General features: G+C 43.6%; 1 protein-coding gene across 2 annotated transcripts in view; it reads left to right on the forward strand.

Moving 5' to 3' along the window:
• The first annotated feature begins 317 nt into the window (after positions 1-317).
• MMD (monocyte to macrophage differentiation associated) overlaps positions 318-23,626 on the forward strand; it is a 31,950-nt gene continuing 8,641 nt past the window's right edge. The window contains exons 1-6 of one of the 2 annotated variants that reach the window (XM_065909924.1): positions 318-603; positions 7,783-7,864; positions 12,796-12,956; positions 16,082-16,156; positions 17,749-17,850; positions 19,977-20,046. In XM_065909924.1, the coding sequence (XP_065765996.1) occupies positions 578-603; positions 7,783-7,864; positions 12,796-12,956; positions 16,082-16,156; positions 17,749-17,850; positions 19,977-20,046 (516 nt within the window). In that variant the 5' untranslated portion in view covers positions 318-577. Of the gene's footprint in view, positions 604-7,782; positions 7,865-12,301; positions 12,378-12,795; positions 12,957-16,081; positions 16,157-17,748; positions 17,851-19,976; positions 20,047-23,626 lie in introns of those variants that run through there. The other variant, XM_065909925.1, reaches the window with a different exon arrangement.

The following is a 23,626-nucleotide window of genomic DNA, read 5'->3' on the forward strand; positions in this document are numbered from 1 at the left end:
ACATCCTCCTTTACCATTTTCCTTCCTGTCATTGGGCCCTTCTATCTTCTCGCTCCAACTCCACCCCTGGAGCCGTGAGTCGCCCTCTGGTTCCCGCCCCGCCGGGAGGCCCTGTCCCTCCTGTCGCCCCGCCCCCGGCCTGGAGCCCCGCCCCCTGCCTGGCCCCGCGGGATGAATGGCAGCGCGGCCGCGGCTCTGCTCGGGCGCTGATTGGCCCCCAGGCGCGGGGCGCTCGGGCGGCCGCGGGAGCACGCAGGCGGGCGGGGCGCGGGCAGCGGGGGGCGGGGCTGGGCGCCGGGAGGGGCGGGGCCTCCGGGCCGGGAGCTGTGGGGCCGGGCGGCCGGAGGCGGCGGGAGGCGGCCGGGCCGTTTAAGGGCCGCCCTCCCGCCCCCAGGCGCCCGGTCTGGCTCTGGCCCGGTCCCGACCCCCGGCCCGGCCCCGTCTGCGCTGCCCGGTTCAGCGGTCCGCCGGGCCCGCGGCGGCCCCCGGAGCCGCCACAGCTCCTGCGGGCCGCGCGCCCGGCCGCCGGCGCTGACGAGACGGAGCTCGCGGCCCCCGCGGAGGAGCAGGAGCATCGATGCGGTTCCAGAGCCGATTCCAGCGGTGAGAGGCCAGCGCCCCGGGCCCGCCGCCCGCGCGTGTGGGGCCCGGCACCCCGCCCGCTCTTCCTCGTGTTCCTGGGACTCCCCGCCCCGCCGTCCCCGGGCGCCCCCGCTCCGGGAGCGGGGCTCGCTCCGGCCCGGGTCCCCGCTGCTCGCTGCGGGCTGCAGTGCCCAGCCCTCGGACCCCGGTTGCCCTCCCGGAGCGTCGGTGGCCCGCCCGGCTTCGTCCTGCAGGGACAGCCTCTCACTTGGTCCGGGGACCTGAACGCCGGCCGCAGGCACCGGCCCCGGATCTTCCGACCCCAGCCTTGGCCTGCACCCCTGCCCGGGCTTGGGGGGCCCCCGAGACGCCCAGACCCGAGCCAGGTTGCCCAGCCGGGGTGCTGAGGGTTTCCGGCGCTTTGTCTTTGAACGGCTGTGGCGGTGGGGGAAACTGAGGCAGGCTTCCCCGGTTTAGGCTTGCCTGCGGGGTTCTCGCGCTTCAAGCCCCAGCGTGTGCTATTTTGGGGCACCGCGCCGGGGCAGGTTAGCTTCTGGGCGGTGAGAACTGCAGTTGAGGCGCCTGGGTTAGGAAACGAGGAACCGAGGAGGCCCCCCGGAAGACTGGCCTGCTGCTCTTGGGTTGGAGGGCCGGTGGGAACTCCAGCCTGGGGAGACACCGTGGCCTTAATCCTGACTCCAGGTCTCTGCCATCTAGCAATGAATGGAGGCTGGCCATAATTCGAGAGGAAGCTCTGCGCTTTTTTTATTTCCCCCTCATTCTCCTTCGTGTAAGTGGGTGAAAGTTCACCTCTCGTGTGTTTGTGGTAATTCTCCATCCCTTTGTCTGAATCAGGCAGGCATCCCAACTCCCAGGCCTTCACCCTGAGCAGGCTAGCTTAGAGTGCAGTGACGGGGGGAATTTGAAAAAAGAAAAAAAAAAAAGCATGAAATCTCCCAAGGTTTTTGTTTGAGTTTTTAGGCATTGCTTTTTATTACAAGATTTTAAAGTACGCTTTTTTTTTTTTTTTCCTCCTTTCTTTCCAATGCTTTAATCCCTAGAAACCCTCTCACCTATTCTGCTGGTCTCATTCCTTCTCCAGAGTGACATTTGCACAGGGAGAGTTGGGGTGATCAGGGTGAAGACTTGGATTAACTTTTGAACATTGCTTATCACTCAGGGTGTTGAATGCCTGGCGGTGTTCACCTAATGGGAACATCATAGCAGTTCTTCCAAAGGCAAAAGGGAACCATGATGTTCTGGCTTTAGAACATGAAGTCAGCCATGAGGACTGGAGAGGCTTTACAGGAGGATGTAACACAGGTTCAGCAATGGTTGGCAAAACCCTGTATGTGTGGTTTGTTTGATTTGGTTTTACTTCTCTGCACATCTGTGCTCTTCCTGTTTTCCGGGAACAGTGGCAGTATTCTGTGCATTTACCGGTTTTTGTTAGATTAAAGAGTTCTATTTCTTTTCTATTCTTTCCATTCTTCTTCACAAAAAGAAGGGAAAAAAGGAACTTGTGTTATTGTTTGTTGTGCAAACATTAGCAGTATTAAGAGGAATGAAAAACAAACACATCTTTATTTAAGATCCTACCATCTCAGCTGTCTGAACTCTTCTATTTTGCTGGATATGAATCTATCCAGTCCTTATTATCACAATTGTAATGTGATTTTGTGCTCTACTCCGTTCATTTAAAAGTTAAAAATACAGGCATTTTCTTTTGGTATAGCATAGACATTGTAATTTCCGCAGCAACTGCACAGTGTCAGTGGATATTTCATAGTTATTTTCTTGATGACATCTAGACCTACCCTGATTTTCTTTGCAGAATGAATGATCCCAAAATTTATTGTTTGGAAAGATATTTCTATAAATCAATTTGAACTTAGAAATAAAGTCTGCAAATAAGTAATATATTGTGGTCTGTACATTAACATATTGAGAGTACTGTTCTGCACCTCTTAAAAGCTGTGTTTGTTGTCCATCTTGTGAGTATTTAGGATAGTTACAGGTTGTAAATGACAGAGGAACTAGAAAGAGGAACACACTTATCTTTGAGCCCCTGTGTTCCTTCTGATAGATTCACCAGGACTCCATTGGAGAGCAGTAAAAACATTTCATTAGCCCATCCTTTGTGGCTGTGTCTAAATTATAAGAAAACTTGAACCCCCTGCTGGCTTGTTCATAATGGAAACTTGGCGGTCACTGTGGCTTTGGATCAACTTCCAGAGCTCTGCCATATCTGGAGAAGAGCTGTAAGGATGCCTAACCCGGTATAGTAAGTGGAGGGCTTTATGCAGGCATAGCTCCACAAAAATCTTAGGATGTGAAAAATCCCACTGGGACACCTTTTATCTTTTGTGCTGTATCCCTTTCACACTTGATTCCACCCCCACACGGCACACAGAGTCATTCTCTCCCTTTCACAGCATCTCTGACTGATTAGAATACTTGCTAACGTTTATTGAATGCCTATCGGTGCCAGGCAGGTAGCTGGGTATTTGTAAATAACTCATCTCATCCCTACCTATAACCCTGAAAGGCAAACTTTCTACCCATTTAATAGAAGAGCCTTAGAGAATAAAAGAGCCTGCCATCATCACACAGCTGGAAAGGGGCAGACAGAAGGGTTCATGTCCCTTTCCGCCACCCATGCAGCCGTTTACCTCTGTCTCCCCGCCCACACACATCTCCGTGATTGCGCAGAGGCCTAGGACCCAGAGCTGCTAAAGTGCCTCACTGGTATCCTGTTGGTGTGTGCCTGTTTCTTGAGCCTGGCAACCAGAAATCCAAGGAGAAGGATACTGCTTTCCGTAGCTCCAGCCTCATGACCGCTGGTTAGTTTCAAATTGAATATGTGGGGAGGCGTATGATTCTAAAGCATTAGGAAGTGTTCCAGTGCTGCCTGTGGCCTCTCTCTTTGTTCCAAGTTCTCAGAGCATTGAATCATACATCGAGATTCAGTGAACACTGAAGAACATTGAAGTTTCCTTATATGTGCCATTTCCCTTACTTAGTAATTAAGTTAAATGTCCCCCACCGCTATCACCACCTCTGGCTGCAGACACTTTTTGCTAAACATCATGCTTGTTCATACAGGACAGCTAATCATAAGGTTGTCAGAGGGATCAGTTCTGTTGCTCCATCAAATGATGCTGAAGGAGCCCTTGAAATGTTCATGGTCTCATCCTTTGTCCATTTTGTTTTCACGAGATTGAGGATTCTTTTGGCTCTAAGACTGCCTGTTTTTATTGCATACAGAAATCCCCAGTGAAACTAACTGATGACAGGATCTCTCTCAGTTAGGATAATAAAATGCTTCAACAGCAGGCAATATCTCTGTCTTTTTATTCTCATTCAACGCTTATTTATTAAGCTCCAACAATCAGCAGGACTTTGTGTTTGGGCCTGGAAATGAAAAGGTAGACAAGGCAGCCTTCATGGAATTCACTTTACAGTGGGGAAAGATGAAATAAAAAAATACACAAGTTCAAAAACTCCAGTTCTTACTATGATAAGGGCTCAACTGAATCGATACTTAGGTAGAATGTTTGAGCTGAGTTTGACAGGTGAGAGGAGGGCTGAGCACACTGGAGGAGAATGTTCTGGGCAGAAGTAAACAGCAAACACAGATGCTCTGAGTCAGATCAGACCTGGTTGGTTTGAGGAGCAGAAAGGCTGCAATTGGCTGGAGGGAGGGAGAGGAAGGGAGTCCCCAGCTGGAGAAGTCGGGAGGGCTCGCGGCCTGCAGAGGAGGTGGTGTTCCCAAGCACTTTGGGAAGCTGGACAGGTTTTAAGCTGGGCTTAGCGTGTGATGTGATCTGGTGGTAACAGACTCGTGGCTGCTGGGTAAAGAAGAGAGTCCGTGTGCGGGCGGGCAGGGAGACCAGAGCCTATGTTTACAGACCAGAGGAGTCGGTGTCTTGATTTAAGGTAGTAACTTTGAAACTGTAGAGAGTGGGACTGTTTTGGAATATATTTTGCAGATAGCACAGACGTACTTGCACTTGGAGTATGGGGAACACAGGAATCAAGGACAGCTTCTGAGATTTGATCTCAGGCTCTGAGATCTGATGGAGCGTTGCGGATTTACCTTCAGAAGGCCCTGCTTTGGGCTAAAGATTTGGGGGGAGGTAGGGAGGCTGTGCTGTCTCTTCGCTGTAGCATGTGGGCCCTTTCTTGGGGCACAGAGGCTTCCTCCGGGCTTCCCATGAGACACTGCTGGCAAAGAACCCCCCTGCCAGTGCAGGAAACCTAAGAGACCCGGGTTCAGTCTCTGGGTCAGGAAGGTGCCCTGGAGGAGGGCATGGCGACCCACTCCAGTATTCTTGCCTGGAGAATCCCATGGACAGAGGAGCCTGGCGGGCTGCTTGTCTGTAGAGTTGCAGAGAGTCAAGACAACTGAAGTGACTTAGCAAGCACGCGTGGGCTTTCTCTAGTTGTGACACTTGGGAGGGGGGCTTCTGTGTTCCGGCGTGGGCAACACACCCGGTGTTAGAATGTTTTCTAGCATTGGATGGCCATCAGGACAGCTTTGCTTTAAGTGGAGGTGTCTTGCCTAAGTGGGTGCTGTTTCCCATAACTCTTGAGAACCTTCCTCATTCTTTTTGGGGGGAAGAGAACAGCCTCAGTGTGTGGGGTTTATTTGCATTTTACATCTGCTTTTCATGTAGGCCTTGGGTGACTAATTTCTTCTAATGATTTCTTCAAGAGGCAATGGGAGGCATGATTGTATCAGAGAGAAATGGAAAAATGTAAATTTCCCGGCGGAACCATGTGCCATCCCACGGGGCCCCAGACAGTGCCTGGCATACCTGCTCTTCCCTTTCCTTATTGCCAGGATCTTGACCCTGCCCTTAAAGGGAAGCTACCTTAAGTCACATGGGCAGAATATTTTTCTCTGCAACTTCTGAGTTTATATTTAACCTGAGTGATTCCAGGTGGGCACAAACATGTTAACACACATGGCCACTCAGCTTCCTTGCTTTTAAAGTCTATCCCTGTCTCTGTGTTATAGCCTGACTATTTTTAGACTGGGCTGCCAGAGATATAAATTACTATTTTAGTCTGCAGGCTGGTGGTGGGTGGACAAACCGTACTGAGCATGCCCTGCACAGAGAGCTCGCAGTTTAGGCTGCCCCCAGCCGCCCTGGAGCCCTGCTCTTTACAGTCCCTAGTGGGGGTTGCTGCTTATAGCCCTGTCGTTACGTCTCAGGCTGAGAATCTGTAGGCCCTCGAATGCTGGGGACACTTTTAAAGCCTCCTTCCCAAGAGTGTAATTATTTTCCTTTTTACTAATAACTGCCGTATAGCAACAGTCTTGTCCCTTAGGAAATTAGTGAAATTATTTAAAGGATTGTCAGGGGAGAAAAGATTTATTTATCTGTGTGTGAGAATATCTTGGAATAATTCTGCAGCTGTTAACTGTACACTTCTAAGTTTCCATGCCATGTGATGAATCCCATTCAGTATGTGTATCTTTTGCATGTTAGTTAGATAGCTGCCCATTGCTGTTCCAGGGAAGGTATCTTCACAGTGCCAAATTCATTCCCTAGGCGATCTTCCACTCAAACTTTCAACGTCGGATTGGCAGGGACTGCCACTTGATCTTTACTCATTTGCTCTAGGGATACCAGGCCCTTCTTTAATTCAGGGAGAAAGTGTTGGCTGGTCTTCTGTTCATAAACTGGACACTTTGGAATTGCTTGGCCACGTGTTTTAGTCAGTTTTGGGCAACCTGTCTGTGCCTTTCGGTTTAGCCTGGTACCATTTTTCCATCGTGTGAATTGATAAGACATGACTAGTCAGAACTCATTAGTGACGAGTAACAACGTCTCCTCCCCCTACCCACACCCCGTCAGCTAACTCAAGCCAAAACCTACATTACTGTGCAAAGCCTGTTGACATCTTGCAGGCCCCAAGCCCAGGAATGCTGCTTGAATGCTCAGACCTGAGCGTCACCAGGGCTCTCAGACCCAGATGCCACCACGGTGCCCTTACCGCTGTGTGCTCTGCATCTGCTGCATTCAGACAGCTGCCTTCTTACCTGCCTGAGCTTATATCTCACTCCTCCCAAAGAACACAGACTAAACCAGACTCATTCGTGAAACACGGCAGGGGTGTGAGTTGGGCTTGGGGACTCTCACCCACACGCTGAAACAGAAGGCAGCTGTTCTCTCTGTAATGCACAGCGGTATTGGTGCTCTTCACTGCTTTACTGGTTGCCACAAAATTAGCCCAGAGAGGGACTGGAACATGGACACGTGTCTGTCTGCATGGTACAGACCTTACACCAAATGTTGGTGTTCAGATACAGGCACACTTTGGGCTTCCCAGGTGGCTCAGTGATAAACAGCTCGCCTGCCAATACAAGAGACGCAAGAGACGCAGGTTCAGTCCCTGGGTTGGGAAGATCCTGGCAACCTGCCCCAGTACTCTTGCCTGGAAAATTCCATGGACAGCGGAGCCTAGGGGGCTACAGTGCATGGGGTCACAAAGAGACACGGCTACACACATGCACACATGAGTGTTATGGCCAGGGCGTCAGGCACTAGTCACACATTTAGATTTTGAAGCAAACTCTTTTAGTTCAGGAAGAATGCAGGTGAAAATGAACCCCTTGTTTCAAGTGGCCTGGAGGCAGCCAAGTATCATTTATTTAAGCTCTCTGGTGCCGGAACAGGTAATGTAATACAGGGAAACTAGTTTGGCAGCCCTGCTGATAATGGGATGGAGCCTTTAAAGATCTACATGTATAAATAAAGCTTTATACATTTTGAGAGACAAAATAGGAACTTGGAAATGCGTTGAATTCACTAAATCGTGGTTACTGGTATTTGTAAAGTTTAGGAAAATGACCTTGATTTTTTCGATTTCAAGTTTGGTTGTGACATTTTAATTTTTTTTTTTTAAACTATCCCAGTTGAAGAGTACCAGTTGAAGGGGATAGATGTGAGTTTTGTTTGCTTTTGGTTGGTAGGTTTTTTTGAATGAATTGAAAGAATACTTAATCCAGTTAACTAGGGCATTCACTTTAGACCATGGCTTTGGTTCAGTTTACACCAATGCTTTGTGGCTTTGGTTTTATTCCAGTAACTAGGTATTTCCAGCAGTCACCTCTTCAGTTCTGACAAGCTTTCCCATCGTTCTTTACACACTCTGAGCTTTTCTCATGGGATGTCTTTCTTTCTACAGGTTCATGAACCACCGGGCCCCCGCCAATGGCCGCTACAAGCCAACTTGTTACGAACATGCTGCTAATTGTTACACACATGCAGTGAGTACGAGCTTTCTGCCGTTTTCATGCTTCCCAAGCACTTTGGTGGGAAGAAGGGGCGATCATTTCTGTTAGTCTCAGCCCCGTTAATCCGGTTCACCCATCCCTGTGACCTTTCCTAACCTACTATCAGTTCTCGGTCATGTCACCAGAAACTGCGAGCCTGTCAGATACTTTGAATGCTCTGACCTACAGTTGATCCTGAATTTGCTTTCTCAGATAAGATCTTCTTTGAAAGAAAGTAAGTGTTTAGTTATAAGAAAAACCAAACGAAATTATTTGCAAAGATTGTCACCCCTGGAAGGAAATGAATTACCTTTTCAAGACAGTCAGCTGAGTTCATTTAGCAGGAAGAGTTCACCATTTGCTGAGAAAGGTTTTTTCCCCCAGTGATCCCTGAAAACAGGTAGCCACATCCTTCCCATCCCCACGGTCACCATTGCTTCTCAGAGCAGATGTTAGTCCTCACTGCAAAAGAAAAGTTTAATTCCTGAATTCAATTTTTCTTCCTCCTAAAAGCAAAGCATGTTCATTTTAAGAAAAATGGAAAATACTGAGAAATACATAAGAAAAGCAAAACTACCTAGAAAGTGAAGTTACTCACTCGTGTCTGACTCTTTGAGACCCCATGGACTGTAGCCCGTCAGGCTCCTCCGTCCATGGAATTTTCCAGGCAAGAACACTGGAGTGGGTTGCCTTTTCCTTCTCCAGGGGATCTTTCTGACCCAGGGACTGAACTCAGGTCTCCTGCGTTGCAGGCAGACTCTTTACCAACTGAGCGACCTGGGAAACCCAGTGTTTGTGTTTATGTGTATATTTTCATAGTTTCCCTATTAATTTCATTTTATTAGCACTTTCTTGTGTCATTATAAATTTCCTTTTATGTATGATTTCATTATTCCCTTTGAAAGTTGCATCTAGTGAAATTTTTTGAGGGGAAAATGGTGGCTGGTATATAGTCTGAAGATAAAAGATGGCAATCAATTTATCCCTTTAGTGAAGAGTGTATAAAACAGGCTGATTCAGTTATTTTAGACAGTGTTAGTATAATATGTAGGTTACATATAAATGTTACTAGAATAAAATTTGTTTGAATTCAAGTTGTACCTTTTCATTTCTTTAAGCCCCTTCTCCAAAGAATAGTCAGTGTTTCCTATAAAGGAACGTGATACCAAATAAGCCTGAAATAAACTAGTTTTGGTAGATTCCCTCGTAATCTAATAGAACAATGCTGTGTGGTCATTACTTAGCAGAAATCAGACTTTCCAAAGTATCAGTTCTATGTATTATAATAAAGTGACGTGAAAGTGTTAGTCACTCAGCTGTGTCCAACTCTTTGAGACTCCATGGACTGTAGCCCACCAGGCTCCTCTGTCCATGGAATTCTCCAAGCAAGAATACTGGAGTGGGTTGCCATGCCCTAGTATTATAATAGTAGAATTCAAATGTTATTTGTGGTATCGAAATGTTATTCTCTTTTATCACTGTCCTTTTTCTTTAGGTGCGCAAAAGATTTTTATTTAAATATTTGAAATGCTGAAATCTTGCTGAATATTTTTTCTTTAGAAAAGAGTTTCTACCTACTTTGTTTGTACATGCTTGCCCTGGATTTCAGTAATGAAATTTGGAGTAACCTCACTAGTGGACAGTCTCCCTGGACCTGTGGCTTAGATTCTCAGGCCAGGAAGGATTTGGTGAAGTTCTCTAGACTTGAGCTGATCCCTGTCTTTGCATTAATGACACACACTTTGTGAAGTGAGCTTCACAACACCAGAGGGTCAAAATGTGTAGAGTCCAAACTTAAAGAATGCACAGCCTAATTTGACTGTTAGCTGTACTTTCTAGATATCCATCTTTTATTCTTTTTTTTAATTGAAGTGTAGTTGATTTACAATATTATGTCAGTTTCAATGGTACTGTAAAGTGATACAGTTTTCTTTATATATACATATATATATATATATATATATATACACACACACACATTTTTCTGATTATTTTTCATTTGTTGTTGTTCAGTCATTAAGTCGTATCAGACTCTTGTGACCCCGTGGACTGTAGCACGCCAGATTTCCCTGTTCTTCACTATCTCCCAGAGTTTGCTCAAATTCATGTCCATTGAGTCAATGATGCCTTCCAACCATCTCATCTTCTGCCACTTTTCTTTTCCCTCAGTCTTCCCAACATCAGGGTCTATTTCAATGAGTTGACTCTTCGCATTAGGTTGCCAAGGCACTGGAGCTTCAGCTTCATCATCAGTCCTTCCAATGAATATTCAGGATTGATTTATTTTAGGATTGACAGGTTTGATCTCCTTATAGAAGAAGGGACTCTCCAGAGTCTTACCCAGCACCACAATTTGAAAGCACCTATTCTTCAGTGCTAAGCCTTCTTTATTGTCCAGCTCTCACACTTGTACATGACTCTGAAAAAACCATAGCCTTGACTATATGGACCTTTGTCAGCAAAGTGATGTCTCTGCTTTTTAATACACTGTCTGGGTTTGTCATAGGTTTCTTTCCAAGTCACAAGCGTCTTAAAATTTCATGACTGCAGCCACTGTCCACAGTGATTTTGAGCACGAGAAAATAAAATCTGTCCCTGTTTCCACTTTTTCTCCTCCTCTTTGCCATGAAGTGATGGGACCAGATGCCATGATATCATTTTTTGAATGTTGAGTTTTAAGCCAGCCTTTTCATTATAGGTTATTATAAGATGTTGACTATAGTTCCGTCTGCTATACAGTAAACCTTTGAGCTTTTCTATTTGTCTAGTGGTGTGTATTTGTTAATCCCATAGTGCTATCTTGTCCCCCACTCCCCTTCCCCTCTGGTTCTCATGTTTATTTTCTATGTCTGTGAGTCTGTTTCTGCTTTGTATATAGATTCATTAATTTTATTTTTTAGATTTCACACATAAGTGATATCATATATTTCTTTGACTTACTTCACTTAGTATGATAATCTCTAGGTCCTTCCATATTGTTACAAATTGGCAATATTTCATTTTTTTAGGACTGAGTAATATTCTGTGTGTGTGTGTGTATGTATATATGTATGTATGTGTATATGTTTATACATATCCCACCTTCTTTATCTGTTCATCTTTTGATAGACATTTGGGTTGTTTCCAGTTTTTATTCTTAACTAAATGTCTGATGAATTTAACAGAGCTAAAAGTAAAGTTATTTCTTAAGATAATTGTCCATAGGCCCTTAAGAAAATAAGCGTGTGTGTGTATGTGTGTGTATGTATTTAAGTCTACATCAGGATTAGGATATAAGGGATATGAAAGTTTGAATAACAGTTTATATGGCCTTTTCTTTCACTTACTGTTCCAGTATACAGCCATCATTTTATCCATTTACCAATTGCAAAGTACTGATAAAAGTTAGAAAAACAGTGTCCTGATAGTTTTCAAAATACTGACCTATAAAAGCAACCAGTGAAGTGCTTATTATTTAGCATAATGCTGAGCATTTAAATATAATTGTTTGGTTGTTGAGATGCACAGGTCACTTTTAAGAATAATATTTTCTTGAAATAGGCCTGAATAATCCTTTAGTTTATCTGTCCTGGATGGTCATCAGGAACACTTAAATAAACCAAAGTTAAGGAAAAACTGACAAAACATACACATTATTTTTTTAGAACAGAAAATGTCATCTTATTAAACTTACTAGACTGTATCCCTGATTTTTGGATTTCAGAGAGCATTAAAATTTCTAAAATCGACAAAACAAAAAACTTCCATCTAAATTTTCATTAACAGGAAGATACTTTAACATAAAAAAAAATAGAAAGGACATAATCTCAAAATAAATTAAAGTTTGTTTTATGAAAAACTTACTTTGTTGTCCCTGATTTTCACATTTTGCTCTGGGCCATTATAATCAGCATTTGAAATTCAGTGCTGATCCTATCTGGAGGATTTAATATTCTGTTGTAAGAGAGAAAACATAGGTGTTGAAAGCAAAAGTAGATGAGATTTCTAAAGTTTGCATTCTTTGCCAGGTATGTTTATTCTGGTATCTAATGAAGTAGTTTATTTCTTCGGATGAGTTCTATTATTATAAAATGTTTATTAGTCATACTGTTATGACTAGACTTTGCTCTTTGTGTCCATATGTAATGTAAAATATGGTGCAAAAGCAAAATTCCCTCTTAAGATTCTCGTCTCTTATAATTATTTGACTCGGTAGGAGTGGATTACCCTTGTCTGCTTGAAAGGTACTATTAAAATTGAAATAACCCGGGAACGTTCCTGGTGGTCCAGTGTCTGAGGATCCATCCTCCCAGGGCAGGGTGCCTGGGTGCAATCCCTGGTTGGGAAGCTAGATCTCGCACGCTACCACCAAGATCTGGCACAGCCAAATCGGTAAATAAATCTCAAAAAATGAGATAACCCAAAGACCCTTTCACCCCTTTCATTCTGCAGTAGCCCCCAAACTGGTGGAATGTAGACATCCTGACTAGAAATGAGGACCTATGATTGGACAAATGATTTGAGTGTGGTATGTGCATTATACTTACTGATTTGATTCATTTAGTTACCCTTTGCTGAAATTTGGGGTTTCAGTAGCACTTTGGGAAAATAGGAAAGACTATCTAAAGATCAAGTCATCCCTGGGAAATCTGGGTACATGCTTGGTAGCGAAATAAGGATAGAGGACGTTTGTTTTGCAACAGTTGAGTAATTTTGCTGCCTGACTGTCCCCATTGGCAGGCACAGGTTCCGGGCCCTAAATACAGTACCTGTTCTCACTGCGGCAGAACATCAGCTTCATCTGGTTCTTGTTCTAATTATCCAGGAAAGGAAATGTTTGTTTTAAAGTGATCTTCCTAAAGTTGTCCCTGGTAAACCTGGGTATTTTTAACAGTTCTCAGTTCAGTGTTTTACTGAATATTTATTTTTCTTTCCCTTTCTCTCAGTTCCTCATTGTTCCGGCCATTGTGGGCAGCGCCCTCCTTCACCGGCTCTCTGATGACTGCTGGGAAAAGATAACAGCTTGGATTTATGGAATGGGCCTCTGCGCCCTCTTCATCGTTTCCACAGTATTCCACATCGTAGCATGGAAAAAGAGCCACTTAAGGTACCGTGAATGGCAGTTGTTTCCACAGGTCACACAGAATAACTGGTTCGGGGTGGCCTTTCTTGCTGGCATGCTTTGGGCAGGGGAGGCAAGGAGTGGATGTTTCCCTTCCTGGCAGACTCAGCTGTCCCATTGCTCAGGAAATTTTCTGTGGACTGGAAGGAGTTTGAGGACCCCCATGTGTATCTTTAAAAGGCGCGTCTTTGTTCAGAAAACAAACAAAAACCACATTGCTGGGAATTCCCTGGCAGCTCAGTTAGGACTCTGCACCCTCACTGCTGGAGCCCCGGGTTCAGTCCCTGCTCAGGGATCCTACAAGCCCCGCTGCACAGCTGAAATAAAACCCAGCCAGCCAATAAGCAAACAAACCCACGTTGCTTCCCTGGGGCTGACCGTGTGGAATCCTGACGCCTGTTTTCCGATGCAGCTGCGGGGTGGTAGGCAGTACCCCGGACTTGAACTCATCAGTTGGGTTTTGAGTCCCAGCCCTGCAACCTAGCCTCAGTTTCCTCATCACTAAAATGAGAATGGTAATGCCCGACTGGTGGGCTGTTGTGATAGGTGAATGAGATTAGGCATGTGAGAGTGACTAAAAATTACAATCACTGCAGCTATACTGCAGGTATATTACAGCTCGGGTTACTGTTTTGCAAAGTTCAGCTTTCAGAATTAGGTCTGGTGTATCTACTCAAACAAAGCACACGTATGTTGCTACTTATTAGCTATTAAACGCTTTCCAAACAATACTGTGGTCCCTCGCCTCCCAACAAGAAGGATATAAAAACGCTCATCCTTTGAGTGACAGGTTAACATGGGGGAATACAAAGGTAGAACACACCATTTAGTTGCTTATGAAATAGATTCTGCACAACCCCAAAGGGCAAAGTTTCTTCTCCGAAAGGAAGATTTAGGGTAGACCTAAAGTGATTAGAAGGTAATTTTTGGTTTTATAGAATGTTCAAAGAAATCTCAAGCTATTTGGACAACCTAACATTAAAAAGATACGCTTTATTTAAAAGCAGGGTTTGGGATTCTGCTGGTGATGAGGTGGTTGCTAGCTTCCTCACATTTACAGATCAGAGTTTTAGAACCAGAAGGATCCTTAAGGAACATTTAATCCAAACCCCATCATTTTCACCTGGGGAAACAGATCCAGAGAAGCGCCCTGACTGGCCCGAATCATTGATAACCAGCAGAATCTGATCATCTCAGGTCCTCTGACTCTGGTTCTGAGGTTTACTTCCGCCACCCTTCACATTATTGCTTATAGTTTGTAGTCTGCTGCCTTCACCCAGAAGCTGACAGTTCCGAGCTTAAAACCACAGCGTTGAATCCTGAAGGAGCCGTGGGACACACTTAGGCTAGCCTGCAAAGTACCTTTCCTGACACTTCAGGACACACAGTCGCAGAGGCCAGAGCACCTCATTATCTTTTTGGCATAGTGCAGTGCCTGTGATTGCCTTGTCCGACTTGGCTTTGCTGGCTAGATTTCTGAGTCAATAAAGAGTTGTAGGTACCTACTTCAGTATTCAGGGCCTCCCTGCCAGGGCCTGAGAAGAAGGTGTAAGAGAAACCAGTCTCTCTTGAACCTTGCAATAGCACTGCTAGAATCATAAGCTATGGGTGGACTTTTGTTCTGCATTAATTCTTAAAAGTATCCCAGTATATCCTTAATTTAAGTAAAAGAGGGAAGGGAATGATCATTGCTTAAGTACCTACTGTGTGCTGTCTAATCACATGGCTACATCATCTCATTTAATGCTCATATATACTCTGATAGAGATGTTGTTATTTCTGTTTTACCTGTGAGGAGGGTGAGTGTCAGAGAGGCGGGTGGTGGGATTTTATTTTATTTTATTTTTTTTAATATTTTATTTGTTTATTGTTTTGGGGGCTGCACCAGGCGTTAAATGCCACAGGTGAACTCTTAGTTATGGCAGGTGGGATCTAGTTCCCAAGCCAGGGCTCATGCCCAGCCCCGTGCGCTTGCAGCGTGGAGCCTCAGCCCTGGGCCTGCAGGGCAGTCCCTGGGGGGTGGGTCTTGGACAAGCTGCAGTTTGACTTTGGGTGCTGCCACCATCTGGAAGCAGAATTAGAAAGGCCAGAACTGGCTCAGAATCACAGTCGTGCAAGCAGTTGAAAAAAGAGATTTCCTTCTTCCCTCCACCTCTGCCTCATCTTCTAGCCCTGTTAAGTCAGCATCTTCTGGACTGGAGTTTGTGACTGTATTGTAACTTCCCCGGGTGATTCTGAAAGGCATTCAGGCTTGAGAACATTAATGTAGTGACCAGCACTGCCCGGCTGAACACCCTCGGCCTGCCTGGCCGCTGCAGTGTGTGTGGTGAGGCAGGTCTAATGCTGGTGAACCACCAGGCCATCATGTCTACCCCTTGGGCCCAAAGTGGATTAAAGACAGTGCAGTGCGTTTGTCCTTTTTACGTTCCCTCAGCGAAGGGCAGATCCTGTCTTATCCGCTCTGTGAATAGACCTCAGAGAGCCAGATCGTGTATACTTCCTGACCCTTCAGTTGCAGAAGGAGAAAACCTGCTTAGAAGCGCAGGTGACTACCCTCGTGACAGCAGATACACCTTTTTCTCCCCTGGTTTGTGTCGTTGCTGTTCCTAAATTAGTTTCTAAATTTGCTTTATTGCAACTTACTGTCTGCATTAAGATATTTGGAGTAAAGGCTGCTTCAGAGACTTTCGAAAAAGACTGGCTTGAGGGAGTATTTTACTGAGCCTTCACAGATTTGTGCCCTGCACCGTGGTAGGGGTTGAGAGGTGGTCTGCCCTCATGGAACTTCATTTTCCTGTTAGATAGGATCTAAAAGAAACGGAAAACATCAGAAAGCACAGATTTTGCTTGTTAGTTTTTAACAATTTCAGAGTTTCTGATTGTTGTGGGATTCCTACATGAAGAGGATCTTCGGTATGTGTGATCTTTAATAATAAAATAAAGCTTTTATTTGTGGCTTCATCTTATTAAAAAAGCCGTGTGACTTTGTAAGCCAGTTTGCGTGTGCCCTGAGAACTGAGGACGGTGGCAGTCGTGGCCTAGCGGCGTGGTAACCCCTACTTCCGGTCTCTCATTTCCTGAGAACTTGGTCTGATGTGTCTCCCCCGCAGGACGGTGGAGCATTGCTTTCACATGTGCGACAGGATGGTCATCTACTTCTTCATTGCTGCGTCCTACGCGCCATGGTAAGATACAGTTTTTCTGTTTCTGAAGACAGCATTTTTATGAGAGAATTCTCAGTCCTTCCCTCCTGTCTTCCTGTCCCTGCCCTCCACATCCATACATGGTGTTTTTTTTTCCTTTCCCACTTTTATTTGCTTGAGTCAGATTGCAGATTTTAAGGAAAGAAGGTTGCTGACGTTCAGAACACACATCTGCACTGGAATGTTTGAGCTAAGTGCTACAAAGTTGTGTGTAGGCAGCACGCTCACTTTGAAAATGCATTACCTTTGCCTTCCATGTTCTTTCTCTGTGCTTCTGCTATTCAGAATACTTGGACATCTAATTGTTTAAATGGAAATGCTATAAATATACATATATAAAGAAAATAAGCTCACTTTTGAAATTTATATTGCTTGTCTTCACAGCACAGTAGCTACTATATGTGGAGTGCGTCTCTCATTTCTTCAGCTATATGAATAAGAGAGCTAGCCTAATTAGTTAGCTATTTAAAATGCCTAGTATTCAGTTCAGTGTCCTGGTTCTTCCTGTCTTTTTGGTATAGACAAGATAGAGTCTTTTGCTGTTTTGAATCTGTAATTAAAGAAAAATTAGTTTTCCTCTACCACGGTGTGGTCCAGTTTTAACCACTAGGAAATTCATATTATGCCGTCAACTACTATAGTCATTACAAACAGCCGGTCTCTGGATTCTGACTAATGTGGCATCCATCATTCAAAAGAAACCTAATTATGTGTTGTAGTAAAAAGTAAGTGCTGTCTCTCCCTAGTACCTGTTACTAAATTATAGGTCTGCATCATGTTGGAGCCAGAATACTTGGAGGCTTTTGTGAAGTATACCTCAGTTTAAAATAAGTAAATAAGAATTTTAAATGTAGACTGAGGAAACAGATATTACAGTAAACAGTTTGTTCACATGTAAGTCTCCGATATGCAGATGGTACCTTTTCCATTTGGAAATATTAATTTTATAGTAATAGTCATTCAGAATAACATTTTTTTCTCCATATCTATTCTTAATCAGAATTTAGTACAGATGAATTTGTAGCATTTTAAATTCAGGCTTCGCAGGAGTCCATGGTTAAATTCTAACAAAATATCTTACATGATGTATGTTGGGCTAATTCTTCTGATGTTTTCTCTTGGCAGAGATACTTGGTCTGTGTATTAGGTATCTGGTGTGTGTGTGTGTGTGATCCAGGTCAGGGTTTTGTTCTCAGTAATCTTTGCAAACAGTCTGCTCTCAAGTACGCAGTCAGGAATGAGAAGGCAAGTGCTTTGCAGCAGCCCGCCTAGTCAGGAAAGTCGGGTATCACGGTGTGCTGGGACTCAGCTCTACATGTCTCCTTTCAGCTGGTTCTGTTTGTAAACCACACTGAAACTGATTCTACGTCTTAGAGGTTGAACAGCAATTTTATCCTTAAGTTATTAATTTTACCCCAGTTGCCCAAATACCTCCACCACGTGTTGAGTGCTTTTCTTTCTGATCTTATCCTCGTACCCTCTCTCTCAGTTTTCAGGACTAGAGGAAAACACAGGTTGTATGAATTCCTTTCATTTATCACTTCTGTTCTCTGTTGTCATGTTTACATTTTTAGGTTAAATCTCCGTGAACTTGGACCCCTGGCATCTCATATGCGTTGGTTTATCTGGCTCATGGCAGCTGGAGGAACCATTTATGTATTTCTCTACCATGAAAAGTAAGAGAAAATAATTTACATTTAATACCTTTAAAATTAACTTCCTAAATTTTATCTACATTACAGTATGATTTACTTTATATTTGCACTTCAAAATAGTAGAAATACATAAACAGAATATATATTGTTTTAACAAATCGTCAGAACCATTTTCTCTTTATCATTGGTGGACAGATTGCTGCAGCCAGATGAATGGTACCTGTGTAACACATGATGTAGCCGAAGGACAAAGTAGACTTCTCCCTCATCGGCAATGGCAGTTCAGTTCTGACTCCGAAATGAGTCAGACTTCACTTCACATCCTCAGTCAGACTAGTCGTATCTGCAAACTAGCCTGATTCTCTGTGACTTACAGTTACCACATGAGAAAAATAACTGCTTTTCTAAGTTTCTAGGAAGGTTGAAGATAATCGATATTAAGCCCCCAGCATAACACTTAACCTAGTTAGGAACCCAGAGGCTGTTCTAGGACTCCTGGGAAGGGGGATGTTTGGAAGGGTATACAAACTCTTAGTATCCTCACCATGGAACACATTTTTTTTAACCTGTTATTCATAGGTCCTAGTGTGTGAAGCAGCATAAAAAGAAAGCTTATTGAAATTTAGTGTCTTAGTTCTAGAGGAGACCTTCAAGTCATCTATTTCTGCTTCATGCTTGAAAACTGAGAACATTTAGTACATGCATGAAATCAGTGACACATCTGGAATTAGGACCCAGGTGGCCTAGTTCCTATTCCATGGCTCTTTTCATCATTTCATATGCCTGAATTTGAGAAACTCACAACTATGAAATCATTTATTTGGATACAGTTTATTAAATTCTTTATCTGTTGTTTTTGGCAGAATGGCCCTCAGAATTGAATATAACGTGCGCTTGTCACAAAGTAATACATTGTTTTCTCTTTTCAGAAGAAAATAGTAGTTTTAGCTAACTTCTCTCTAACTTTGAAATTCCCTTAAGTGCATTTTTGACCATAATTAGCAATTCTGAGTGGTGTTATGCATTATATATAGCCAAGGGAACAGTTTGCTTCTCAGACTCAAACCCCTAATTTATACCCTTGGATAAAATAGGAAGTAAAGTAAGACAACTATTTTTTCTCCTATTTCAGGCCTTCTGATGTAAACCAAACCCACATTCTTCCCCAGTTCCCTGATATGCTTACTTCCTGGTGAACTTTGAGCACAAAACACTAAGAACAAGATGCAAGTCACCCTTGGCCATTCGGTTTGGCAGGTATTAGGGAAAACCTAAATGGTGCCACATACTGGTCTAGGCCCTGCAGGTCCAAACATAAATATACTTTGGTCCTTGCCTTCGAGGAAAAGTGTAGTTTGGCTAGGCATAAATATAACTTGAATTTCAGTACAGTATGTTTTTATAGCATTTTCAGATAATCTGCATCTAAGGTGATGAGGCTTACAAATTAAGAGTTTGTGCAGATACAAAATAGACAATCAGAAACACGTTCCCTTAGTTCTTTAAGGCCCGCATCCCTTGGCCACTGACAGAGGAGGCGCCAAGCTATTCCTCGTGCAGCTTCTTAATTTCAGTGTCTTATAGTGATGGATTGGAATGGTGGTGAAGGCAAACACTGGGATTAGGAAGGGAAAGTGCATGGTTAATTGGACTCAGGGATAACTTCTGGCTAAGAACATTTTCCATGTAGCATGTAGAATTTGATGCCTCATCAATCCTGAAAGGGCTTCCCCGGTGGCTCAGTGGTAGAGAATCCACCTGCCAATGCAGGAGATTCAGCTTCAGTCCCTGGGTCAGGACGACCCCCTGGAGAAGGAAATGGCAACCCACTCCAGTATTCCTGCCTGGAGAATCCCATGGACAGAGGAGCTGGGAGGGCTAGAGTCCATGGGGTCACAGAAGGGTCAGATAGGATTTAATGACTAAAACAACAACAATCCTGAAAGAAATATTAGTTCATTGTTACTCAACTACAGTATTTCAGTTAGAGGCTTAATGGTCTCCTATAGGGAAAATACATTTCATTTGAAATGAAATATATTTCATTAAGAGTTTAATTTGTTTTTCAAAAGAAAAAAAATTGGTAAGGAAGTGGTGTAAGTGGTGTAGGAATAGATAAATTATGTTAACACCTTTCTCTTCCGCAGGTATAAGGTGATTGAGCTCTTTTTCTATCTCACAATGGGCTTTTCTCCTGCCTTGGTGGTAACCTCAATGGTAAGAAGCTTCTTCATAATTTAGTTATTTCACCTTATTTTCTTTCCAATTACTGTGACTTTTAATATATCTATAGATAAAATCTGTAGCTTCTGTAGCTTTTATTTCTGAAGTTAAAATATGCCTATTAATTAGAGACTCAAAAGAAAAAATATATAAATTACAAAGTGCCACAACTTGCACTACTTGCTGTCTATAGTTTGGAAAAGCTATATATCTAAGTGTCTCCTTCCATATGGTAATCTGCTGTATTTGTTCTTTGGGATAACCTTTCTATTCACCCCATCTCCACTTCCACCCTTTACACAAAGAGGTGTGAGATAATGTGGAGGTGGGAATAAGTTACTTAGTGTCCTAAACTTAAATCCATGGACAAGGGTAAATTTTTTAATTTTTTAAAACCTTTTTATTTTATATGGAGTATAGCTAGTTCACAGTGCTGTGAAGTCTCAGACGCACAGCGGAGCGCCCCTGCACACACGTGTGTCCGTCCCCCCAGCGCCCCTCGCAGGCATCTGCTGTACAGCGGGCCTTCTGGGTCCATTTTACACACAGCAGCGTGTGCGTCTCAGTGCAGACTCCCTCACGTCCCTTCCCGCCCGCCTCCCCACCCGGCAGCCATAGCTGCCTTTTCTGAGTCTGTGGATAAGTTCATTTGTTTCATTTCTTTTTAGATTGCACATAGAAACGATGTCATAAATCTTTCTCCTCTGACTTACTGCACTCAGTATGGCAGTCTCCAGGACCATCCATGTTGCTGCAAATGGCATTAGTTCATTCTTTTTAATGGCTTGTAATATTAAAAACATTACTCAATTATAGTGGAGTCATATTCCACTGTATACATGTACCACATCTTCTTTATCCATTCCTCTGTTGATGGACATGTAGGTTGCTTTCATGTCTTGGCTATTGTAAACAGTTAAATTAATGACTCCTTAAAATTTAAGCATTGGAAGGACTTCAAAAGGTCATTTGGCTCAACATTTTATTGGGTATTCCTTAATCCCTTCACTCTTACATTTCCTTTCACTTGCTTTTAAGTCACGCTATTTCTCTTTCCCAAGAAAGTGCTTTTTTTTTTTTTTTTTTTTTAAACTTGGCCTGAAATTTTCCTGGGGACTTTAATGAGGGAAAGTGAGGCATTACCTGTAGGAGTCAGTTGCACGTATGTTTTGTAGCCCCAGTCAGACTAATCAGTGTTGAGAAATCCATGTGTATTTGTCAGTTTGGAACAGTAATGTAATGACCTCACAATCCCGCCCACTTGTGCCTTTAGCTTATGTATTTCCAGTCTATACTCCGCATTTTTGGGTACTGACTATGGGTATTAATTAAGGAAGTCATGGTTTGTTTACTTGAACTCTCTTCTTAGCCTGCAAGGGTCAGAAATGTACCCATAATTTCACTCCTGAGCTCGCAGGTACTCTGTAAGAATTTTTCTGTGTATAGTTCTCACCCTGGTCACAAAAGTACCTGTAAAAGATTTAGGATTTATGTTTGCTTATGTTTTTTCGGAGGGTATGTTTTATGAGATTGTAACAAGATATGTTCTTTGAGATAAGAGATTTATAATGGCTTTAGTAATTTACCTTGCACCAAAAATATATGTAGTTTAGTTGGTAAAGGCAACAGGGAATGATGAGAGGAGGGAGGTGAAAGACGAAGTGAGAAAACCTGCCTGGAAGGCGATTGAGGACACCCAGAGCAAGGTCTGTTTGATGGGTTACTAATCATTAGAGTGAAGCTTCAAGTAAATTCCCTCTGGGTATCGTAAAAAACAAGTTTATCCAGTATTTTTACTAGTGTAATCTTTCATGGACATTTTCAAGTGGTACAATAACAGGTGACTACTGTTCATGTTAATCAAACAGGAAAATTCCCACCCTTGCCCTGACAGAACTTAGAATCAAGCAGAAAAATACAGTTCATATAAAATGAGAAGCGGCCATCAAGTTTTATGTCTCTTGACTGGGGAAGGTGCAGCCTGCTCTGGGAGCACCTGTCAGAGGTGCCAGAGGAAGTGCTGTTTAAGCTGATTCAGGACTAATAGGAACCAAGAGATGAGAGTGGTACAAGTGGCATGGAGGATGGACACAGCGTGAAGGAAGTCCCGGAGCACGGGCACGGCATTAAGGAAGTCCCTGAGGATGGACACTGCATGAAGGAAGTCGCGGAGGATGGACACAGCGTGAGGGCAGTCCCGGAGGGCGGGCACGGCGTGAAGGCAGTCCCGGGGACGGGGAAGCAGGAGCGACTGAATGTGCTTTTACATGTGAGGGGTGTGACCGTGCAGCTAACACAAGTTCTGTGATGAAACCTGTGAGCGGGACAGAGACCAGGTCAGAAGGAAGCACACGGGCCATCTGAAGCAACAGGAACAGTACAGACGATGAAGACTCAGACCTTCGGTGTTGCAGTCAGAATAACGGGTATCAGAATCACCCTTCTACCACAAAGAGCAATAAAAGTGGGTAAAGTGCATGAACAACGATTTTTTGGCATTGGACACAGACATAGAGGACTATGATTCTTGAGGAGAGAGAAACCAAAAGATGAGCTTCAAATGCACTGCAGTTTTCTCCCTGTTTGGAGTCCAGGAGAAGCTGTCTGGGCGGAGGAAGCAAACCAGCAATTCAGCCCCCCGGGCTGGGGCAGGGTCCTGGAGACGAGGGAGCTTCACAGAGAAGAGTCTCCGGAAATCTAGAAAGGGATTTCCTTGAGTCCTTGCCCAGATACTAAGCGGCATTTGTGCAAGGCAAGACGCTGCATATCCTGGCTGAAGATAGCTATTGAAAGGCTGTGAAGCAAGTGGATATAACTGAATGAGCCCAGTACTGGAAACCCCAGAGTTCCGACCAGCCAGAATGGAGAGACTAACGCAGAGCAAAACAAGTATTCCATGTGATCCTAGCAAGATCACAACAATAGATGGGATACTGCAGAAAACAAGATCAATGAACTTTAATAGGTCTCAGGCTGGGAGAAATTATTTGCTTTCTCTTTATGTATCTGACAAAGGATGTGTATGAAATACTGTAGCACTCTAAATCAGTAATAAAAAAGAGATACAAGTATCCAGTAAACCCTTGAAAAACTGTCCAATGTCACCAGTCATCTAGGAAATCAGGGAAATGAAAATTAAAAGCTTACCACCACACCATACTGAATAGTTAAATTAAAAAGGCTGACACCACCAAATACCAACAAGTTTGTGAAATAACTAGAACCTCGATCCATTGTTGGGGAAAATATAAAATGTAACCACTTTGGTAATTTGCTTAGCAGTTTATTATAAAATTAAGCATATATTTATAGTTCAGCAAAAATGAAAACATGTATCTACAAAAGGACTTGTAAAACAGTAAAAGTATTAAATTTTATTCATGATAGCCCCCAAATGGAAAGGATAAACAAATTGTTTTTTTTAATTCAGTGAAATGCTAAGTAATAGAAAGGAATGAATGACTTATATACATTAGCATCTGCATGCATATATGTGTGTGCTTGCATGCTAAGTTGCTTTAGTTGTGTCCAGCTCTTTGTAACCCCATGGACTGTAGCCCGTGAGGCTCCACAG

Source organism: Muntiacus reevesi, chromosome 18, assembly GCF_963930625.1.
Source record: "Muntiacus reevesi chromosome 18, mMunRee1.1, whole genome shotgun sequence".
Classification (NCBI taxonomy): domain Eukaryota; kingdom Metazoa; phylum Chordata; class Mammalia; order Artiodactyla; family Cervidae; genus Muntiacus; species Muntiacus reevesi.